This window comes from Lathyrus oleraceus, chromosome 5 (assembly GCF_024323335.1).
Source record: "Lathyrus oleraceus cultivar Zhongwan6 chromosome 5, CAAS_Psat_ZW6_1.0, whole genome shotgun sequence".
NCBI classification, from domain to species: Eukaryota; Viridiplantae; Streptophyta; class Magnoliopsida; order Fabales; family Fabaceae; genus Lathyrus; species Lathyrus oleraceus.
The window spans coordinates 96,912,368-96,935,368 of NC_066583.1; the positions used below are offsets into that span (position 1 = coordinate 96,912,368).

Sequence of the window (23,001 nt, forward strand, 5' to 3'; positions counted from 1 at the left end):
TCTTCAAGACACATCCCCATGTTCACCATCTCGGTGAAGTCAGAGGGAGCGCTAGCCACCATTCGTTCATAGTAAAATGAACCAAGAGTTTTCAGAAAAATCTTGGTCATCTCCTTCTCTTCCAACGGTGGGGTGATTTGAGCTGCCAGCTCACGCCATCTCTGGGCGTACTCCTTGAACGATTCCTTGTCTTTCTGGGACATGGACCTGAGTTGATCTCGATCAGGCGCCATATCAACATTGTACTTGTATTGCTTGACGAAAGCTTCGCCAAGGTCATTGAAAGACCGAATGTTAGCACTGTCCAGGCTCATGTACCATCTGAGCGCGGCACCAGACAAACTGTCTTGAAAATAATGGATCAAGAGTTGATCATTATCAGTTTGCGTTGACATCTTCCTGGCGTACATGACCAGGTGAGCGAGTGGACAAGTGTTCCCCTTATATTTTTCAAAGTCTGGGACCTTGAACTTGATCGGTATCTTGACACCGGGAACTAGGCACAATTCGGCTGCAGACTTGCCGAAGAGATCTTTGCCTCGAAGAGTCCTCAATTCCTTTCTCAGCTCAAGGAATTGATCGTTCATTGCGTCCATCTTTTCATGAACATCTGAGCCCTCAGAAGCCTCAGAGTGATAGATGGTGTCGTCTACCCTAGGCATGGTATGCACGACAGGAGGAGCGGGAACAGGGACCGGGCTAGATGCCGGCATTTGAACAAATGTAGGAGCTGGCAGATCAGGCATGAAGCCTGGAGGCATCCCCCAAGGAAAACCGGGAGGCATGGCATTGGGCTGATGGGCACTGACTGGCACCGTTGAAGTAGCTACTTCTGAAATAACCGTCCTTTGAACAGGAGTTGCTGGCTGTTGAGCAGGCTGGTTCTGAGCAGCAAGGAGTTGCTCCATCAAAGCGCCAAGTCTGGCGACCTCTTCTCTTAGATCTCGGTTCTCTTGCTCCAACTGTTCCATGATTCTGGCAGAGTTGACCCTTGTATAATACCGGTGAGTCAGCTTGTCTTCAAAATAAATGAAGAGCAAAGGTTAGAACCAGAAGACCAGAAACAAAGGGTACCTGTTTATGCGAGAATGATGCATGGAATGCTTGTGCAAATGCTTTGTTTTCAAGGAACCCTTAGGGTATTGTTTGCAATATTTTGAATATTTAAACATTTTGATTGCTCATGGAAAATATTTCATTCAATATATTAAGACAAAGGAGTACAGCGTTTTTGATTCATTACAAAGAGAAAAGGTAAATGACATCCTATGGATCCCTAGCAGCTCGGGATGCTGGAGGACGAGAAGTGCACAACTTCTTGATCTCTCTCTCATAGGCAGCCTCCATATCAGCTTTCTCTTTTGCAAGTCGATCATACTTCCTTTTCCAGAATTTGGATGACTGAGGAAGCAGAGAAGTCCAAGTGTCGTTCGGATCGTCGATCACTCGGTGCTCGAGAAATTCAATCATAGCATCCTTCTCCTTGAGCTGCTGCAGCAATTCCTTCCTTTCACGGATCCAAGCACGCGAAAGGTCTTCTTCTCTCAACTCCTCTACACGTTGGGTAGGGAGGGTTGAAGGCCCAGCCACATCCAACAGTGTAGGTCTCGGATGATCGTACGGCATCAGGTAGGTGGCAGCTCTTTGTCTGACCCAAGAGGTGTATGGCTCCAAAGCAATGCAGTTCTTTGGACCCAACTCATTCCTACTCTTCTTATGAATACTGCGCCAAGCACGGACAAATCTGGCTTTCAGGCCTTGGGGATCTTTACCCTCCTGAAAGAACACACCTTCTAACAGAATGTTATTAGGTTTATCCTTTAGGGGGAACCCAAGCTGACGACGTGCAAGAATAGGATTGTAGGTAATCCCACCACATGTACCAAGAAGAGGCACATTAGGGAATTCCCCACAATAGTCGATGATCTGAACGGTATCATACACGCGATCATACCAGGTGATATCATCATTGGTGAGAGACATGAGTCTCTGAGACCACCGTAGACATCCCTTGTTCTCCTTGAAAGCAACTGTCTGCGGCAAGTGCGAAATAAACCACTTGTACAGCAGGGGTAAACAGCAGACAATAACTCCTCCATTCTTCATATTCCTCAGATGCAAAGAGACATAAGCATCGCCCAACAAAGTCGGAACTGGATTAAGGACTGAAAAGATCCTAATGGCGTTCATGTCCACGAACTTGTCGAAGTTGGGAAATAGCACCAATCCATAGATGAGCAACACGAATAGAGCCTCAAAGGCATCCTCACTCATGGCCTTCCCATAAAAGGTAGCTTGGGCAATGAGGAACTCGGAAGGAAAACCCTGAATTCCGCCTTTGGTAGTCAGATTAGCTCCAATCAGATCTTCATCTATGTGCAACAGACTAACAATCTCTCGAGCAGATGGAATACTCTCTAGGCCACTGAACGGCACTTGATCCAGAATCGGAATTCCAATAAGATGAGAGTATTCTTCCAAAGTCGGCAACAACTGGAAGTCCGGAAATAAGAAGCAATGATGCAATGGGTCGTAGAACTGAGCCAAGGTACTCATCAATCCTTCGTCAACCTGAGTGGTGAGCAGAGGTAGAAGCTTCCCATAGCGAGCTTTGAAACCCAAGGGATCTAATACATACGATGTCAGATTCCTTAACTCTTTTACATCGGGCTGCTTAAAGCTGTACTTCTTTGTATGCCTTTTCGGTCTTTCCATGTCTGAAAATTTTGCAAATAACCCTTTAAGTTCCTTGAAAATTTTCTCTTTTGATGACATGAATGCGGATGAATGCGTGAATGTATGAATGCAACAAACACACTCAAGGATCAAACAAAGCACACCAAACAAAGGTCGTGGGAAAGCTCTATGTATCCCTAATATCAATCATCCATTTTGGTGGATTTAGGTTTTCACCTTATCGACACCCAAGTTCCATTGATATTAACGGTACATGAACCGGTTCTAACATTCTTAATATCAACCAGCCGCTTTGGTGGATTTTAGGTTTTACACCTGATCCGGGATCCATTGATATTAACAATGTTTGAACGACTCAACCACGAATCACGGGTTTGTTGAGAGTCACGAGCATGGAGTCTCGGTTAAGAACCACCCAAAGGGAGTGTACTAGGGTTTAGACCTGCCAGACATGTTCTATCAGAGGTTCCCATAATCATCGTTCCATCTTTCGAATATTATCGGAGGAACGAATACTCGTATTCCAAGAATATTCTCAAGAGAAACTCTTATGAGTGTAGTATCGCGTAACAATCGCATCAGAACTTACATCTGAACGACCTCTGCACCACGGTCCTAAAAATAGGCCAAGATGGGTTTGGTAAACTAAGGTCCTTGGCTTCTACGGCACATGATTGAAAGAATAATGCCTAACCACAAATAACTTGTGTGACATTATTAATCCAACATGACCTCCACCAAGTGAATGGACTCGCAAGTCAACTGGCTAAGGAATACTCCACACCAGTCAACAAGACTATGCCATTCTCCTATCCTAGAGTGCACTCGAGTTCGGGTATAGAACTCATCTCACAGATCACCAAAGCAAACAGCAATTGTATATCAAGCAATTCACACATTACAATCAATACAGTTATCCCAAATTGTACAAAAATATGTCATATAACAAATAATAATATAGCACAACAAGGGTGAAAAGTAGGCAATACCACCAAGGATTGTTCGTTATCCCCAGCAGAGTCGCCACTTTTCTGTAGCGGTGTATTCGTCGCTATATGATTTATCGATTAAACCATAAGCAAGGTATACAATGAAATTTCGAGTCGCCACCGCACTTTTATTTATCCAAAGGATTGGCTAAAAAGCGAACAAAAGCCTAAGAAGTTTTACACGTAGAAAACTAATAAAAAGATCAGAGAGTCTGGGTAAGGGGTAAATTATGCAATGGGAAGGTGTTAGGCACCCATCACGTCCTAGGTACTCCTAGGGAGCCCTTTTCACACTTGTTGTATAAATTGTTATTTGTTATGACATAAGATATTGTGCAAACATGATTGGGATGGTGAGAAAAGAATATACAATTTTTTATTGGGTTTGAACGGATGAACCCGTTGCCTACGTACCTTCCATCAAAGGTAAGGATCAAAACGCCGTAGTTCGGCTAAAAGATTTCCAAAAGTTAGTTGGGTTCAATTTTAAACACAAACCCTAAGGTCTTACGTTATCCACAGGAGAAAACTCAACCTTATGTAATCAACAAGTCCACCATGTGAGAACAGCTTCAACTTGCCAGGGAGGGGTTAACCCTATAATAGGCAAGGAAGACTTACAATTCAATCAACTAAGGACAAAGGTGAGATTAACATCAACCACTAAGATAAATCAAACCTATAGCTCATGTATGAAAAGATTAACAATGGACAAAGCCAAAACAAGTGAATGGGGAAGTTAATTGATTGTGATTATGAAAAGGGAGTCAAAGTATGATTAAGATTAATTCAAAGAAGTATTATGAAATGGAGTTTGGAAAAAGTCAAGGACTTGGGTCCAGGTTTTCAGTTTGAAAAGTATGAAGATGTTTGCACAATATCTATGTCAAGTTTGGAATCAAAGTGTGAAAAGGTTTAGGACATAATGAGGATGAATGGATGGAAATGGATTGTAAAACTTCTTAGAAGGTTCACCTCTTGAGATCATATAGGGGATGATCCAAGTGTGTCCTTTGGAATGAACAATGGATACTAACAAACAAACAAGGATGAAATTCAAACAAAGCGGATACCGGATGCCAAACACTGGTCTTATACCAATCTCCTAAAACAGAATGGGATATCAGAAGCCACTCAATGGTCTTACACTAATCTCCTCAGAAGAAAACAAAGATGAAATATGGAAGTCAACTGCCAATCTATCTGGACTTAGGTCAACTGCACATATGCTCATAGGAATACCAATGCCACATTACAGGGACTTACAATGGATCCTCACATACAAGAACAAAAGCAACAATATGATCATAGGAAAGCAGATGCCCACTTACAGGGACTTATAACTGCATCCTCACATACAAATCAAACAGATCAAATTATGATCACAGGAAAGCAGATGCCAGCTTACAGGGACTTATAACTGCAACCTCACATACAATCAAACCAACTTATGATCACAGGAGAGCAAATGCCAACTTATGGGGACTTACAATTGCATCCTCACATAAACAAAGAAAAGCAAAACATGGACGTCAGATGCCAATCTATTTGGGCTTACTCTAACCTCCACAGTATGGTCCTAGGAATACAAATGCCAACTTACAGGGACTTACAGTTGTATCCTCACATACAAACAAACAAAGCAACATGTGATCATAGGAAAGCAAATGCCAACTTACAGGGACTTACAATTGCAACCTCACATTCAAGCAAATGCATCAAGCAAAGATAAGATGAGTGGCCAAGGTGATGGTCTTATACTCACTTCCATATCATAGGAGCAATGGCCAATGGATGGTCTTACAATTGTCCTCAATGGGTAAACAAACAATGACAAGTCACAAAGACAAATGAGATGATTATGCATTAATGAGCAATGAATGATGATAAATGCACAAAGCATGCAAGCAAACATGTGTATATGAAGCAATCAAGCAATCAATGAGAATCAAACAGCACACTCTATAGCCAAACAAGGAGGCTCACACAAGAGGGTTAGGCACTGAGGCCAACTGGAATAGGGTCAAAAGTTGCTCTTAACCTTGCCATTGAGAGGCTAAGGTGAAGCAGATGAAAGGAGATGAGGGGTGTGCCTCATTGCTCTTATCCCTGATCAGGGAGAGCATTTTAAATATCAGAAAGTGTGGGAGTTCAGAAAGTAGGAACTCTCTCCACATTATTGACTCGATTGATCTTGGGTTTTGATCTCAATGCTACAACCATGTAATGGGAGCAAGGAGAAGACTCACTGAATAGTAGGGGATAGGCTACTTATCCCTTTGATCTACCAATTACCTTATTTGAAGGACTTTTCCTGCTTGGGACAAAATTTAAACACACACAAGCATTGCCTCTTAAGGAGGACTTCAGACAGTTGCCTGGCCAAGTAACAGGCCAGGTCTTCCAGACTACATGAAGAAAAGTAATTATACCTCAAAGCAAATTGCTAAATAGCAAAGCAAAGCAAGTTCAAAGAACTTAAGCAACTAAGGGTACCTGAAATAGTCAAACCAATCAGTAAACAGTTCAACAGTTAAAACAAAAGGAAATGAATCAATACAGAGGGACAATGTGCCAAGCACAAGACTCAAACTATATGAGTCATACCACCTACAAAACAAAGGTTAGCACATGATATATAATCAAGCTCAATCAAATTGGTATGATCTTTGAGGCATTGTTGCTTAACCTGAAACATGAACTCAATCATAAGCCCAAAAGACCACTAGGACAAGCCTAGGGTCAAAAATAAATGAGAAAGTCAAAACAGCAAAGGAAAGTCAACCAAAGTCAAGTTCAAACATTTAAGAAGCAAGCACAATTGGTCTCAAGTTCATATCATGCATCAACATCATTTCATAAACAAAAGAAGGCAAAGCATGGCAAATTGGTGCACATAGAAGTCAACAGAAAGACTTGCATTAAAAGTCAACTCAAACATTTTCAAAAATCACCAAATAATTCATGATCAATCCTAACACTTAGCATGGTAAGCATGTAAAATTTCATCACAATTGGACAAGTGGAAGGCAGTCAATGAAAATCATGAAGTCAAAGCAAATTTGAATATGCTCAATGAAGTCAACAGAAGGACTTAGCTCAAAAGCAATCATAATCAATTCCAAAAATTATCAAATAATTCAGGGTCAATCAAAATCCATAGCATGGCATGCATATAAAATTTCAGCTCAATTGGATCGTGGGAAGATGGTCAATTAAAATCAGGAAGTCAACACAATTTCAAGTGTGCACAAAGAAGTCAACAAAACATGTATCAACTTCAAAAAATCATAACTAAATTAAAAAAGATGAGAAATGGATGGCATTAACACCAATGCAAAGCTCAAGATGTCTAGTATGCACATGTAAAATTTCATGATCATCCAATAAGATATGAGAATTTCATGAATGAAATGGCAAGATGTGTCACACAAAGTCAACAATTGACTAGGCAGAGAAGAAAAATCTCAAACAATTAAGAAATGGCATGATTAAATCCAGGAAAATTCACACATCAACTAGACATATAAGAGATGGCTCATGCAAAATTTCACATTAATTAGAAGCCAGAAAGCATGTCAACAAAAATCATGAACTTGCATATCAATGGTGTGACACAAATTGTCACACCCTACTTCCGAAATTCATATCTCACAAACCACATATGATAAATGCACAAACTCTACATCAAAACAAGCATGAATGAGTGTAGATTAACCACAAAAAATTTCAGGGTCATTGGATGCATCATCATTATTTCACAAAAGAAATGGCAAAAGGTACAAATTAAGCATACATGTCAAGAAACCTAGAGCCATTAAAAATCCAGCCAGCCAAAAATTCAATAAAAATCATGATAAAATAGTAGACATTTATGTGATCATGATGGAAAAAATTTCATGAATTTTGGAGTTGAAACGAGTGAGAAATGAATTTTAGAAGTTGAGTAACAATTTGAAATGAAATGAGCAAAAGAACATGATTCAATGGTCAAAGGTGGTTGACCGAGTGGCATTTTTGAAATTACCACAACAACTAAGCCAAACGCAGCGTACAGGGTATGGGAAATGAAATGTTCTCATTGGTTAAAACCAATGGAACAGTAACTCGGACCAATCAATGTTCATGTTTTCTGGGCAGCATTTTCTCTTAGGGTTTGTATGCAGCAGCATGGCATTTCATGTTATCACCATAAAACGAAAATCAAACATAACTTCATAAACAGCATGGCAACCAACATTCATGCAACACCAAGCAATAATACAGCAAACACGGTTCTGGGAAAATCTGGAAAATGGCTCTAGGGTTTTGGACAGCAACAGCATGTGTTCATCATCAACAATCAAACATGGAAATCAAAGTGCCCAGAAATCACAGATATGCATACTAATCAAACCAATGAAGCAAACACAAGCATAATCCAAGCATGGTTTTCATGAAATCATCATCATCAAAGCACATCGAGCACAATCAAGTTTGAGCATAAAAAATGAAATCCAGATTTCGCATGAATGACACAACCATTTCAAGTGAGACAAGTTGCAAAGGATTCAGCATTAAAAGATCTATCTAAAGCAGCTCATAATTTGGTAAATGAAGAAGGTCGAGCACTTACTTGAATTTGAAGCAAATGGAGAATCAGTGGTTCTTTTGATGATACAAGTGCAAACAGATGTTCTTTGTGCTATGGAATGATGGATACTTGAGGTAGGTTAGCTCAATGATGCCTGGAAACTTCCAAATCTCGATTCACCATTGAAGGTCCATGAAGAAACAGAGCTCGAAAATGGTTGTGCAGTTGTGGTTTAAGGGTTCAAAATGCTCCCAAAGGTTGGCCAGGTGATGAAGGAAGCAAGAGTGGCTCGAGGGTTTGGAGTTTTGCTCAGAAATTCAATTTTGGTGAAAATGCAAATTGAGAGAGAAGAGAGAATTCTGGTCGTGGGAGGCTGCTACCAGGGTTACAATGGCCAGAAAATGCAACTTATATTTGCTGTTTAAGCTTGGCTAATGATGTGCTAACAAGGATTAGCTTAAATGAAGTGAAATGCATAATTTGCTAATTTGAACCAATGCACATGGAGGGTGTAGAGGTCTGCACGAATTGGGCCTTTGAGCATGCTTCAAATATCAATTAAAACAAATCCCAAATGGCCAAAGTGAGTGAAAATGTTTAATTTCAAAAGTCAACTTTTGGTCAAACTTGAATTTAAATGAAACAAGTCCAAAAATGCCATTTTGATCCATAGATTTTTGGTACATGAAATTTATATTTTTGGAAAGAGGAGATGAAATGTGGTTTGTAGGAAAAAACCCCACCAAAATTGGCCAAATGGTTTATGAGATATGGCCCTTTGAAGTTCACAAATTTTTTGAAATTGAATTGATCATATCTTGCAAACCATACATGGGATTTGAGAGTTCTTGGACTTTTTGAAAATGGGAGAACAAGATCTTCAACTTTCATGTTGGGCAAAAATTCATTTGGAGCTTGTATCATGATGTAAGTTTAAGATCAAGAAGTTTCCACTTTTGGCAGTTGAAATTACAGGTCCACTTTCTATTTCTGGAAATTTTCTGTTTGACTTGATTTTCTTCCATGATGAGGTTTGACATGATATATGAGGCTTGTATAAGCATGAATGAGCTCCTTCAAATCAATTCCATCCATCAAATCATTGATTAAATCAACAGTTGACCAAGTTTGACTTTTCTAGGGTTTTGGGTGACTGGAGCATTTCTGATGAATTCCAAACCCTAATTCCTTGAGAACTTGATTTCAAATGATGTCCCAATTCATATGAACTCTTGATTATTGATCATGGTGCCCAAATTCTGCAAGAATGGCCACCATCCACTGCTTTGACTGACCAATGACTGACTTTGACCTAATTGCTGATGATTGCTTCAACTGCAAGCAACAAGGTTAAACTGACAATATTTTTGTACTTTTTGGTTAGTAAACATATGAAAAGCAAAGATATACAAATGCAAGGCATGCTTGGTGATCAAGAACCACACTCACAAGGCAAACCAACCACTAGGAGGGAAACTAGGGCATGCAATGATCCTTGAAGCCATGATATGATATGATGTGGGCCATGAGGGATCTTAGGGCCAAAATTGGGGTCTTACAGTAAGCTAGTGACGTTGCTCGTGAATGTTGATTTGTAAATCCATTTGGCCGTGATGTGAACGTTCCCTTCTCCACTTGTTTTAGATAGAAAACAATATTTTTTTGTCGATTGACACAAGGTAGCTTTCGCTAAAATCGACCAGCAAAGAAACATTTTTTACCCATAACTACGTAGCCTTTAGTTCTTCGTCACACCCAAATATAGGTAGGAGCGAGATTCAGAGTCTCGCCAAGCAGCCTAATAAAAAATAAACCTTTCTGTCCCATATTTTTCCCTTTTAATAACTCAATAAGCCTAACATTTCAAATCTAACACTAATGCGCACAACTAACCAAATGGTTCTCGTTGAGTGTCCCTAAAGTTAGGGGTGCTAATACCTTCCCCTTGTGTAATCGACTCTTAAACCCTGATTTGGTTGCGACAACCATAATCATAGTCATTATTTTAGGAGTTTTATCAATATTTTTCTTTTCCCCTCTTTGGGAATAAATAAAGTTCGGTGGCGGCTCTGTTAGTTCATCCCTCAAGCGTGCGGTTGCGCTTCGTGAGCGTCGTCCTCTCATTTTTCCAGGTACAACAATGGTTTACTTCCAGGGACTAGAATCAATACTTGAAAATGACTCCCCAAATTTCAATGACATGGTGTAACTAAAATGATCAGACAACCAAAACCAAGGATTATGGTCTCCCTGATAACTTTAACTCAAGAACCAAGATCAATCATCAATTTTTGCTTCTACAATCAAAATGTCCAGATGAACCATCATGACCATAAGCTTGTAAATCATAATTTAGTGCCTTGTATCCTAAATAACAGGAAACCTTTGAATCAAGGATGTTATTTGAAAGATGCAACTGTTAATGAATTCCTTATGATGGATGATTAAGGCATGTTAATTATGTAGATGAAATGGGCCATAGTCCAGATAAAAATTGAAAAAAGTAGGGAAATTTTGGGGTATGACAACTTCCCTTATTTAATCATTTTGGACCTGAATGTACGACTGACGACAACTTTTTGGGCATTTAAGGTAGAAGACAATTAAATACAAGAATATCCAAATATTTTTCCGTTGAGAATGGAGTGAATGTGGTGTAATGAAAGTAAGTGTATTAGGGATTTGTTTATTGGGGATATGGATTGGCATGCAAACTTTTATAGGTTTATCTGTTGGGGATTGACTGGAATGTTCTATTGGGGAAATAAATCGATGCAGACGAGTGTTGGAAAGTGATTAACACAGACGAGTTTCATAAATTAATATGGAAAAGTATTGAAAAGGTAAGATTAGCATGAGAGAATGTTGGGAATCATCACGAAAGAGTACTGAGAAGGTAATGTCAATACGGGTGAGTGTCGGACGAGTATTGCAAAAGGAGTGTCAACACATATGAGTGTATACAGACGAGTATTGAAAAAGGAGTGTCAACATGGACGAATATGGAGAATTAATATGGATGAGTACTAAAAAAGGAGTGTCAACACTGACGAGTGTTGGAAATGAAAGGCATGCACGGATGAGTGTTAGGGATCAATATAGACGAGTATTGAAAAGGCAATACCAACACGGACGAGTGTTTGAAAAGAAAGGCCAATACGGACGAGTGTTAGGGATCAATATGGACGAGTATTAAAAAAGGTAAGTGTAACACACACGAGTGTTAGAAATGAAAGGCTAACACAGACGAGTGTTGGAAAATAAAGGCCAACACGAACGAGTGTTGGAGATCAATACAGACAAGTATTGAAAATGCAATATCAATGTGAACAAGTGTTGGAAAAGAAAGGCCAACATGGACGAGTGTTGGAACTCAATACGGATAAGTATTGAAAAGGCAATAGGAAAAACACATACTAGTGTTAGGAAAATATGGTCAACATAGACGAGTGTTTGCCTTATGCTTTGTATGCATGCTTGAACTTGTATGGCATAATGCTCAATCTTGATGATATATTGCGCCTTTTGAGAGATGCAGTGTTATGTAATGATGATTACTATATGTGGAATGCTAGTTTAGTTGGGATTTGTGGGATGCCAAGAAAGGTTAGACTTTGAGAGGTGCCAAGCAAGTTGGGCTTTCAGAAGGTGCCAAGCAAGTTGGACTTTAGAGGTGCCAAGCGATGTTGGTCTATGGGTTTTCTGGTTTGTTCTACAAGGCTTCATGCTATGCCAGATGAATGATATGTATGATTAATGGTGATTATTTGTGTGATGGTTTACCAGATGCTCGTGTAGTGGGAGATGGAAGATTTAAGGCTAGGATAAGGGTTATGAAGACATGATTCTCCGACACCTACTCTAGGCTCAACATTTATTGACACGCCTTTGCGCTTGATTTTAAACAGGGAAAGAACTTGTACCTTCGTAGCCTATCTCTACCCCAGTCTGTTGGGTATCTGTATGTATTGCCCTAGTCATAAGTTATGAAGTAGTCTTATCATTGGAAGATCTTGATCTGACTTTCCCTAACATCTTAAAATTGTTTGTCCTTGATTAAGCATCCCTTGGATTGGTTGACTTCTTATGCTCTTTAGATGATCTGCCTCAATATGTGCCTTGAAGTGATTTTTCCCCTGGTTGGCTGATCTTGGAGAGATTTGTCAAATCTCTATGTGATTTCTCCACATTTGACTGAATCTTGAAGCGACTTACCCTTCTGCTTAACGGATTTTTCAGGCGGTTTGCCCCTCGGTGTGATCTATCTTCTCATTGTGGAAACTTTTCTTGATGTCAAGTGCTTATTCATGAATAAAAGTGTTCATTTTGAAAATGGTAATTCTAATGCTAGGTTTATGTCAGTTTCAAAATCCGAGTCTGTTCACTGAGATGATGACATATGCCATATCGATACCAACACAAATGATAAGAAAAACTTTAGGACTCAGCTTTGACGCGATCTTACTGCAGTATGCTTTTGAAATAAACCCTGGTTCAATTAGGTATTTTGAGGGTTATAACATGGCTTGGTTCACGGTTTCAGAAAGAAAGGATTTATGACTCAAAATTTATTTTAACCCACCCAACAGAGTCGCCAGCTGTCGCGCCGCGAAAAATACCTGAGTGCTTCGCACGCTCGAAGATACAATAGAGTCACCACCAAACTTTGTTTATTCCAAAAGGAAACCGAAAATATCGATAAAACCCAGGGAAAGAGAAAAAGGATAAGGAAGTCAGAGCTCGAATGAGTGTTACTATCTAAAGGTTACTTGCAAAAGGGAAAAATAAGGTTAATAATTAGTGTGCTCGCTGAGGATTAGGGCCATTGTACCTACGTATTCTCATAGTGCAATAAGGAAATCAGAGCTCGGTAGTTCATGGTAAAAAATAAGCGTGTGTTGGTTATTTTTAGGGAACAATCATAATCGTATACTAGAAGTGTGTAGACGTTAGCTAATTTGATCCTAGTACGAATGCTTCAACCTTTTAGTTTGACTGATAAAGAATGAATTATAAAAGTTCTTTTAAGAAAAGAAAATATAATTATTTTGAAAAAAGGTTTGTGTGATAAAAAGAAAAAGAAAAAGTTGATTGAACAGGAAAAGAAACTTGCTTGAATAGGGAAATGTGTTGTTTGAATTGTAAAAGAAATGGTGCAATGAGGAAAGTGTTGTTTGGACCAAGATTGTGTTGTTTTAATCCATAGAATATGTGTGTCTGAATCAAAGAGTGTGTGGCGTCGACCAATAGATGGTGTGGCCAATGCAGAATTGTAGGATTTTGCCTAGATCCAAGGTTTAAGACCTACAAATGGGGTTGCCAGAGTATGAGGCTCCACAAGGCAATCTATGAAGGTTTCCTGAGCATGAGGCTACACAAGGAAATGCATGAGAGTTTCCAGAGCATGAGGCTCCAAAGGGCAAAATAAAACAAAAAGAGTTTGCCAGAGTATGAAACTCCACAGGGAAATGCATGAAAGTTTCTAGAGCATGATGCTCCACAAGGCAATATGTAACGCCCCGATTTTATTTAAATTATTTTTCGTAATTTAATTATGTGATAGTTGTGGTTGTGTTATGTTGGTTGGTGTTTTGATGTGTTGTGTTACCCTTGGTGTGGGGTAGTTGTCTGAGAGTTATAGAAATTAAGGTATTGAAGAGTGTGTGAGAAAAAGTGTAGAAAGGGTGGTGTGGTGAGTAAAACTAATTAATTATATAAGGGTTAATATGATGATGGTGGGTATATCATGTCATGTAGGTTTTTTGTTTTTCTTCTCTATATTCATGATCATTGTGATAATCAGTAATTGTTCAATTGTGTGTGTGTGGTATGATGTTGTTATGAATGATGAATTGTTGCGGTTAGAATCACAAAATTTAATTGGGTTGTATGATGTCAATGTTGTGTGATTGATGTTGATTTGGGTCAGAATCGGAACTGAGTTATGAATATTTTCGGTGTAAATAAGTTGGAGTTTTGAACTTTGGAAAAGTGTTTTTTCGTGTTAAAATATGGTATAAATGATTTATAAGAAAAATGGAGTTTTGGGATGAATTTTAAGTGATTTTCGTTTTGAAAAAGCTATAGAAAAATTGCTTCTACAACAGTGTAATCGGTTACCAGAAATGGAGTAACCAGTTACATTACTTAAAAAACACATTTCTGGGTAAAAATTGGGGGGTGTAATCGGTTACTCTGCGAAACAGTGGCTATGCAGTGGCTGAAAAGGGAGGTGTAACCGATTACCAGTTTTTGGGTAATCGGTTACCGTTTGTGTGTTGGCTGTATGGGTTGCGTTATAGGGTGTAGTGTAATCGGTTACTAGTTTTAGGGTAATCGATTACACTAGAAGCATTTTCATAAAAACTTAAAAATTTATAATATTTGTTCTGAGTGTCTGAATCAAGTGTCGTTCGAAGCGTCGGAAAACTAAGAGCGTGTACTTTCATTTAAAATTGGTCCCAGTACCTGAAAATGAATATTTTTCTGTATGATGGTGTTGAAATGCATTATATGGTTTATGTGGTGGTGTGATATAACCTTAAATGCATTATTGTTGCTTGTTATGTTGTATGTTGATGTTGTTGAGTTGTATAACATGTGTTTGGTGAATCATGGTCAGTGTTGGCGGTGTACATTGACTATGGTGGTGGATCATTGTGCATGATGTTGTTGTTGCATGTATAATATGTTGCATGCATTCATGTTGTTGGACAAATGGTTTGTTGTTGGTGAGCCTTAAATCCCATTTTGTGGGTTGGGTCGGTAGCTGATTTCTGAGGTGATGAAATCAATGAATTGTTATCGAAGGTGATGGTAACAAATTGGTGGTTTTGATCATAGGAGGTGAAGATCAAAGTGGTGAACCTGAGTGTTCATGTATTGGTACCACATGTATTGAATCGAGTTGTTGAGGCTCATTGCATTGTACATTGGTTGCATTTGTTATTGTGTTTGATGGTTGATTATGTTGTTATTATGTCGGATGGTTGTTATGTTGTTGTTATGTTAGATGGATGTTATATTGTTATCCTGTTTGGATAGTTGTTGTTTTGTTGTTCTGTATGGATAGTTGTGATGTTTCTATTATGTGTGGATAATTGTTGTGTGGATTACGTGTAATTGTGTTGTGGAATGGGTGATGTCCATATGATAATATGATGCTTACTTATTATCATGATTTCCTTTATATAATTATGATATCTCACCCCTTCTGTTTGAATATTGCCTCCACTTGGGTAGCATGCAGATAATCTATAGTAGGAGCTCAGATGTGAGTGGAAGATGAAGTTTTTCGTTTTATTTTAGTGTCGGAGTCTGCTCTGATGTGTAACACCGGGGGATTTGGAACATTCTGTCTTTCTTTATGTTTTAACATTTCTTATAATGACATGTTATATTGATGTTGGATATGTGAGTTAACTGTTATTGTTGTTCTGCTGCTATTTAATAAAAGTTAACATTCAGACATATAGTTATTACTACTATGTTCATAACTGTCAAGTGTTACATATCTTTTCGATTGAGCGGGTTGATTGTATGTTATATTGTAGCATCTTAAATTGCATGCTGAATTGTTTTACTCTGATAAATGTTTTAAATTTACGCAGGGGAAATTTAGGATGTTACAGAGTGGTATCAGAGCAGGTCGGTCTGTCCGACCAAGTTATTGAGTCGGTGTGGTGTGACATTTGAATATTGTCGATTTTTCTCTTTAACCATTGTTGTTATTGTTGTTGGTATGATACATAAAATATCTAGAAGAAATGACGTTGCTATTGTTACTGCCTTGCAGGTTGTGCAGAGTCAACCTAATGCTGGTGGGAATGACGAGTTCCAAAATTTGGGGAAGTTCCGGAGGAACAATCCGTCTACTTTCAAGGGTAGGTATGATCCTGATGGGGCGTTGACTTGGCTCAGAGAGATTGAGAGTATTTTCAGAGTGATGCATTACTCTGAAGCACATAAGGTGAGGTTCGGTATGCATATGTTAGCTGAGGAAGCTGATGACTGGTGGATCAACACTCGTCAAGTGTTCGATGTTGCAGCTGAAGTTGTACATTACGCTGTGTTTCGTAGGGAATTTATGAGAAAGTACTTTCCTGAGGATGTTCGTGTGAAGAAGGAGATTGAGTTTCTAGAGCTGAAGCAGGGTAACTTATCAGTTACTAAGTATGCTTCCAGATTTGTGGAACTTGCTAAGTTAACTTTCCAAGTTCTACCCTCATTACAATGAGGCGACGACTAAGTTCTCGAAGTGTGTCAAATTAGAGAATGGTTTGCGTCTTGAAATTAAGCAGGCGATTGGATATTGTCGCTCCCCGGATTTCCCGAATCCAAGTACAAATGCGAAAAGAGTGGCGCGGAATAAGAGTAGAGTCGCCAGCTATGTACTTTTATCCCAAGAGGAGGAAAAGGTAGTACTGCATAACCAAGAGGGAACGGATAAAACAAAGTCTCGAACCAAAGAAAACCGAGTAAGGGGGCCGGTTACGTGAAGGGAAGGTTATCGCACCCCTTCACATCTGTGGTACTCCACAGGATCCACGCTTGCTATTTATGTCTAAAGTGTGTGTATAAAAAGTCCTATATGCGATGCGAAAGAGAGAAAATCAAAGTAGGGAAAGGAAAGAGTTATTGCTCGCACAGGCCCTACCCTGCTGCATACGCATCTCAAGAAGGATTTGAGAATCAGAGCACCGTAGCTCGGCTAACCTATTTTTATTTGTTTTGTGTTTTTTAGATGAACGACGTTACTACGCAATCTACCGGATGCTCGACCTTTGGAGACTTACTCACCTGTAGTAGAAGGAGTTAACGTGTTCTTAAGAAAAGAAAATCAAAGAGTTTGTTTGTGTTTTAGGAATGCTCATGCAAAAAGGAAGCCCTAGACGAAGGAACCGTGCTACCTAAATTGACATGCAAACGAGAGACTATACGAAGCCTAGCAGTCCTATGGTGAGTCGATCACACCACACAAAAACATATAACATAAAGTAAACGCACCAACAAGGGGGCTCAAACATACATGGGTAGGGCTTTAGTCAAGAGGGGTCATATCAACCTCGACAAACAAGCCATGGAAAGGTAATCAAATGGGCTCTTAACCACTGACATTGAACGTCAGGGTGAGCAAATCAAAAGGGTAATAAGGATAAGACCTCATAGCTCTTAACCCTGGACAGGGTGAGCTCATGACAAAGCGTGGGGGTTCAGAAAGATGGAACCCTCTCCACTGACTGACCGGACAAAAGATCTTGGGCTTTTGTTCTGAAGCATCGACACGTAGTGCGAGCATAAAGAACGACACACTGAATAACAGGGGATTGACTACTAATCCCTTTTATCCGTCAATTTCCTCTTCATGGAGGTCTTTAGCACTGGTGCCTCCTCTTGGAGGTCTTTAGGCACAAAAGTAAACACACAAAAACATTGCCTCCTATCGAGGTCTTCCAGCTAAGAAAGCGGTAAAATCCTAGAAAGATGTAAAAGGGATCAAGAGATGTACCACACGGATAAAGATCCAAAGTAACAACAACTAAAGAAACAAGAACCCCAGAGATCTCTCAAGCTAGCACCATCAAAGAAAGCAAGTCAGCAAAGCAATCAGAATAAATCTCCAAATGGTATCCCACAAATAAAGTGGAATACCAAGCAAGCTATCTCTTCAAGAGTCATGTGAGCCCTCACAAAAACTCAACAAACAAGTTAGAATAACAAGATGGGGTGCAATCAAGAGTTGCACCAAACAAAAGAATCATAGCAACAACAGTGTCAGGTAAACAGTGCATGGATGCAATAGAAAGCATGTCACAACAAAGCATGAATGATGAAAGGAGGATACAATAGCACCAAGTCAGAAGTGACATCAATTCAATAAGTGTCTCAAGAACTCAACTCAACAAGATCAAAGCAAAAGCACTAAACATCCAATGATGCACCAAAGTCAAACAAGTCAACATACAAGTTCAAAGTGCTTCAACTTCAACAATGAGTCATAAAAGGTAAAGGCATGAGGCAAGGGTCAAGGATTAGACAATCAAGCACACAAACAGAACCAAATGACTCCTAAAATATCAATCAAAAGTCATTTAAATCCAACTTAGCAAAGTGAAAGTCAATCATGTCCAAAGCACCTCAAAATGCAACAAAAGCATTATAGACAAGTTCATGCAATTATGTGTCAAGATGAAATGAACATGGCAGCAAGGTATGCACATCATAAGCATGTCAAATGAGCTATGTAATCAATATGCAAACCTTCAAGTTCATATCATAAGCATAGAATCACTTTTGGACCAAAATCAAACAAAGTGTATCATGAAACCCTAATGCGTCTTTCATGCTCAAATGAATGCAAAAAGGAGATCATTATGAATAAATGCACAAAGACTTGATAGAAGCATCATAGAACAGGGGAAAACACATGTGCAAAGGCACCAAACTAGAATCAAAGTGTAACCACATGAATCATGCTATTAAAGTTCACAAAAGTTCACAAAAACAACCAAGGATAGGAGACCTAAACCTCTTGTCAAACAAATGCATCAAAAGGGTATCAAAACTCAAATTCAGGGGGCAAGGCTCCACACATCAAGACATGACATACATACTAAAACATGTGCAAAAGTATTGATTTCAACATTCAAAGGAAGTGGCACAAGTGCCTCATGCTAAGCAAGCATCAAAATAGGGACTAAAATGCAAACATCAACTTTAAAAATCCAAATCAAATTGAAAATGCATCCTAAATTCATGGGAATTTAACACAAGGTTCCACTAAGCATATATAAACATCATGCAAAAAATCAGGAGCATCCAGATTCATTTGATATGAAAACAAAAATTGAGAAATTGAGAATGCAAAAACATGTCCTAAAATGCAACATTTAAATTCATGTGTCAAACTCTAGCAAAATGACATAGAAAATAACCAAACCAGTTACCACATCTTAGTATCATGTATGAGGATGGTGTGTGCAAAGGCTTGGGTCAGAATGATTAAAATACGGGATTTCATGAAGGTTTGAATGCAAATGGTCAAAAATGCACATAAATGAATCAGAAGTTCATATTAAATTCCACGTGTCATGAAATAATTGGGCAATGGTACCAAAAAATCAAGGACCCATTAGAGATTACTCACAAAACATTTCAGATTTTTTTAAGTATTTTTGCTATTTTTATAAAAATAAAATAAAACAGGGTAAAATATGTACATGGCATGTGACACATATGTAACAATATCAATTGGTCACACAAGTCACTTAAATGACTAATAAAAATAAATAAAAACGAAAATTAGAAAATATATGGGCTTTTGGATAAAAAAAAAGTCAACAAGTCAAACATGTAATGGATGGATGAGATTGGTCCAAGCAAGAAAACACATGGATGAATCTTGAGCATCCATTTCAAATAAAGTCAAAGCGATCCAACGGCAGAGGATTGTCTTCTTCCTCAAGACAATCCGGCCATGAATAGTGACGTCGATAGGGTTCCGGCCACCCACGGCGGAGGCCACCTCCCACGCGCGGCCAAAACTCCACGAAAATGGGGCTACCCCCCTAAACCACATGCTAGGAACTTAAAAATCATATTAGTTTTTCATGAATCTTCACCAATCTCTCAAATCACAAACAACAAGTTTGAATATTAAAACTTTAAATCAAGATTTCTCACTCAATATTGCATCATTTTAAAAAGTAAACACATCTACATCATCACCATAGCATGTAGTTTCATTTAGGCATAAAAAATGAGCAAAATAAGAGAGTCGAAATTTGAGTTACCAAAAATGGCACCTTCTGAAACTTCAGTATGGTGATGAGATAAGCTCCAGAATACCTCATTTGAACTTCTATGAATGTTTGCTACCTTTGGTTGTGCTTGAAACGGTCCAGATCTTGAGATTCAAGAAGCAACCTCCATTAAAGCTCTGTTTAGAAACTGCTTGGAATGGCTCAAATCGTGGGTGGTTTATGATCCTTAGAGTGTGTAGATCAAGAATATGCTATTGGTTTTCATTTTCCATGGATGTATGGAGAGATTTTATGAGAATAAAGTATGATATTATTTTTGGAAAGTGAGATTTTCAGTGTGTATGGAGGTTGCACCAATTAGGGTTTTGTTCAATGATATTTTTAGAGTTTATACTCTGATTTTTGTGGCTTGGTGGGCTCAAATGAAGGAGTTTCAAGTCCATGATTATTTTGGTTATTTTTGGAAATGCCCCCCTTATTTGCACATGAACAACCTTGTTTAATGCATTAATCCTCTCTTGAGACTTGATTAATCGTAATTTATATGAAAGAAATAACACAAAATGATGTTTAATGACAATTTTACAAAGGTGTAATTTTTGTGCATGTATGACTTTTCCACATATGTGGGAATGCATGGGCTCAAATTCCAAGGTGGATTTGGCCCAAAAAACAGTGCTGAATAAATTCCCAATGATTGGCACGTGAGAATATTCCATGATGTCATCCTGTGTCCTTTTGACTTTTCATGAAAGAAAGCTTGAAAAATGACTTGCACCATTTATGAATCATGAAAAATTATAGGTCATTTTGCATTCCATTTTGAAGTACTTCTCAAAACAAAACCATAGCAAAAAGAGCCACACCAATTGGACTTGTCAACCTCAAGTTATGCCTTTTTAAAGCCTTCATGCACACTTCGTCATTCAAGAACCATAACTCTTCAACCATTCATCATATGGCCTTGAAATAGGACTTTTTGGAAAGGGGAGACAAAGATCTACAACTTTCATGTCTTAGAAAAAATTCATTTGGAGCTTCCTTGGTGATGAAAAATCAAGTTGAAGCTAGGTCAAAATCCTTCCAAATTTGGAAACTTCACAATACAGGTCATCTTTCCAAATTTAGTAACCTGTGCACTGGACCTTTGTTCCTTCAAGATTAATGTTTTGAATGATAAATAGACCCCATTTGAACATGTTGGAAGTATCTCAAGTCATTCCCTAGCCATTTGACCCTCAGTTGACAAACAGTTGACTTTTGACTTCACAATTGAATTTTGAACTGTACTGAGCCCATTAAGCTTGATCCTTTGAAGAAAACCTCTGAAAATGAAACCCTAGCTCCCAAGAGCTCTACACAACATACATAAGACCTTCAAACCAAGATTGCATCTCAATCCTTGAGGAACCTTACTTTGACTGCTTCAGTAGACCAAAGTTGACCAGAGGTCAAACCCTAATTCAGATGAACTTTGCTGATAAGAAATGAAAATTTGAGGAAAGAAAGATCATGAAGATGGTGATGCACCCTTGATACCCAGATGAATACAAACTTCCTTGAGTGTTGAGAAAAACCCTAGTTGATGCACAATTTCCCTTGTGTTGACTGATCATTCAGATAGAACCCACAAAGTGACTTGGGTGATATCCAGACTTCTTGGAAGATAAACTCTTGGAGCTAATTCTGATTGACATGATGAAATGCAATATGAAATGTTAAATGACCTAAAATGAATGCATGAATGAAGAGGGAAAATTTGAGGTGCTACAGATACCAACATATCAGGAAGTTTCCATAGTTAGTGAACAAATGTAGAATTTATCAGGGTGATAGTAAGGCTCGTTCGGCTCACTACAAGGGGTTGAGCAAGAAAAGAGGAAAGCAGAATCTGAATCGCGGGAAGCCATATAGTGCTCTAGCTGATAAAGGTAAACAGAGAGCTGCTGATCGTAAGAGGCCAAGTGGGGGAGGTGCTCATACTCCGCTTAAGGGATATAAATGCGGTGAGTTGGGTCACCGTGTCAGTGAATGCAAGAGTGATATGAAGAAGTGTTACAAGTGTGGGAAGTTAGGACATCTGGTTGCTGATTTCAAAGAGAATATGGTGACTTACTACAACTGTGGTGAACCAGGACATATCAGCACTCATTGCCCGAAGCCTAAGCAAGCTTCAACTAGAGGAAACATGTTCGCTCTGACGGGGACTCAGAATTCCAGTGATGACAGGTTGGTCAGAGGTATATGTTATATTAATAATACTCCTTTGATTGTTATTATTGACACTTGTACTACTCATTCTTTTATTGTTGCTGACTATGTGAAAAGGCTAGGCCTTGTTGTGTATTCTATGAATGGGAAAATGATTATCGAAACTCCTACTAAGGGTTAGGTGACTACTACTTCAGTTTGTTTGAATTGTCCTCTGTTAATCTTTGATAAAGATTTTGGAATTGATCTTATTTTATTGCCATTGGAGAATCTTGATGTTATCTTGGGGATGAACTGGTTGGAGTTCAATCATGTTCATATCAATTGTTATAACAAGTCGGTGTGGTTTCTTACTCCTTGTAAGGAGGAGAAAGCTGGTGTCTTGTCTACTAGAGAGTTGAATGAGCTTTTGGAAGAGGGAGCTCAGGTGTTTGTAGCGTTATCTTCTAAGATTCAGGAGGTGATTGATGACTTGCAGGTAGTGTGGGATTTTCCAGAAGTGTTTCCAGATGACATTTCAGATGTACCTCCAGAGAGAGAGAGAGGTGAAGTTTTCTATTGATCTTGTCCCTGGTACCAAACTTGTTTCTATGGCACCATACATGATGTCTGCATCGGAGTTAGCAGTGTTGAAGAAACAATTAGAAGATCTACTAGATAAGAGATTTGTGAGACCAAGTGTGTCGCCTTGGGGAGCTCTGGTGTTGTTGGTAAAGAAGAAAGATGGTAGCATGAGGTTGTGTGTAGATTACAGACAGTTGAATAAAGT

The 23,001-nt window shown here is 38.8% G+C and overlaps 1 protein-coding gene across 1 annotated transcript; it reads left to right on the top strand.

Annotated features, from left to right (window-relative positions):
* The first annotated feature begins 11,691 nt into the window (after positions 1-11,691).
* Positions 11,692-22,794, top strand: LOC127078956 (uncharacterized). Its single transcript, XM_051019365.1, has 5 exons — positions 11,692-11,865; positions 15,870-15,910; positions 16,021-16,474; positions 21,850-22,408; positions 22,466-22,794. Exons 1-5 carry the CDS (start codon positions 11,692-11,694, stop codon positions 22,792-22,794), a joined length of 1,557 nt encoding a protein of 518 aa, XP_050875322.1.
* Positions 22,795-23,001: the final 207 nt, after the last annotated feature.

What these genes read in the sequence shown, in the direction of transcription:
- LOC127078956 (XM_051019365.1), top strand. Translation starts at nt 11,692, where the DNA reads ATGGTCAACATAGACGAGTGTTTGCCTTATGCTTTGTATGCATGCTTG. An exon ending in TTTGTGGGATGCCAAGAAAG is followed by an intron (nt 11,866 to 15,869) that starts GTTAGACTTTGA and finishes AAATTTACGCAG; the next exon opens with GGGAAATTTAGGATGTTACA. An exon ending in TTGCTAAGTTAACTTTCCAA is followed by an intron (nt 16,475 to 21,849) that starts GTTCTACCCTCA and finishes AGAATTTATCAG; the next exon opens with GGTGATAGTAAGGCTCGTTC.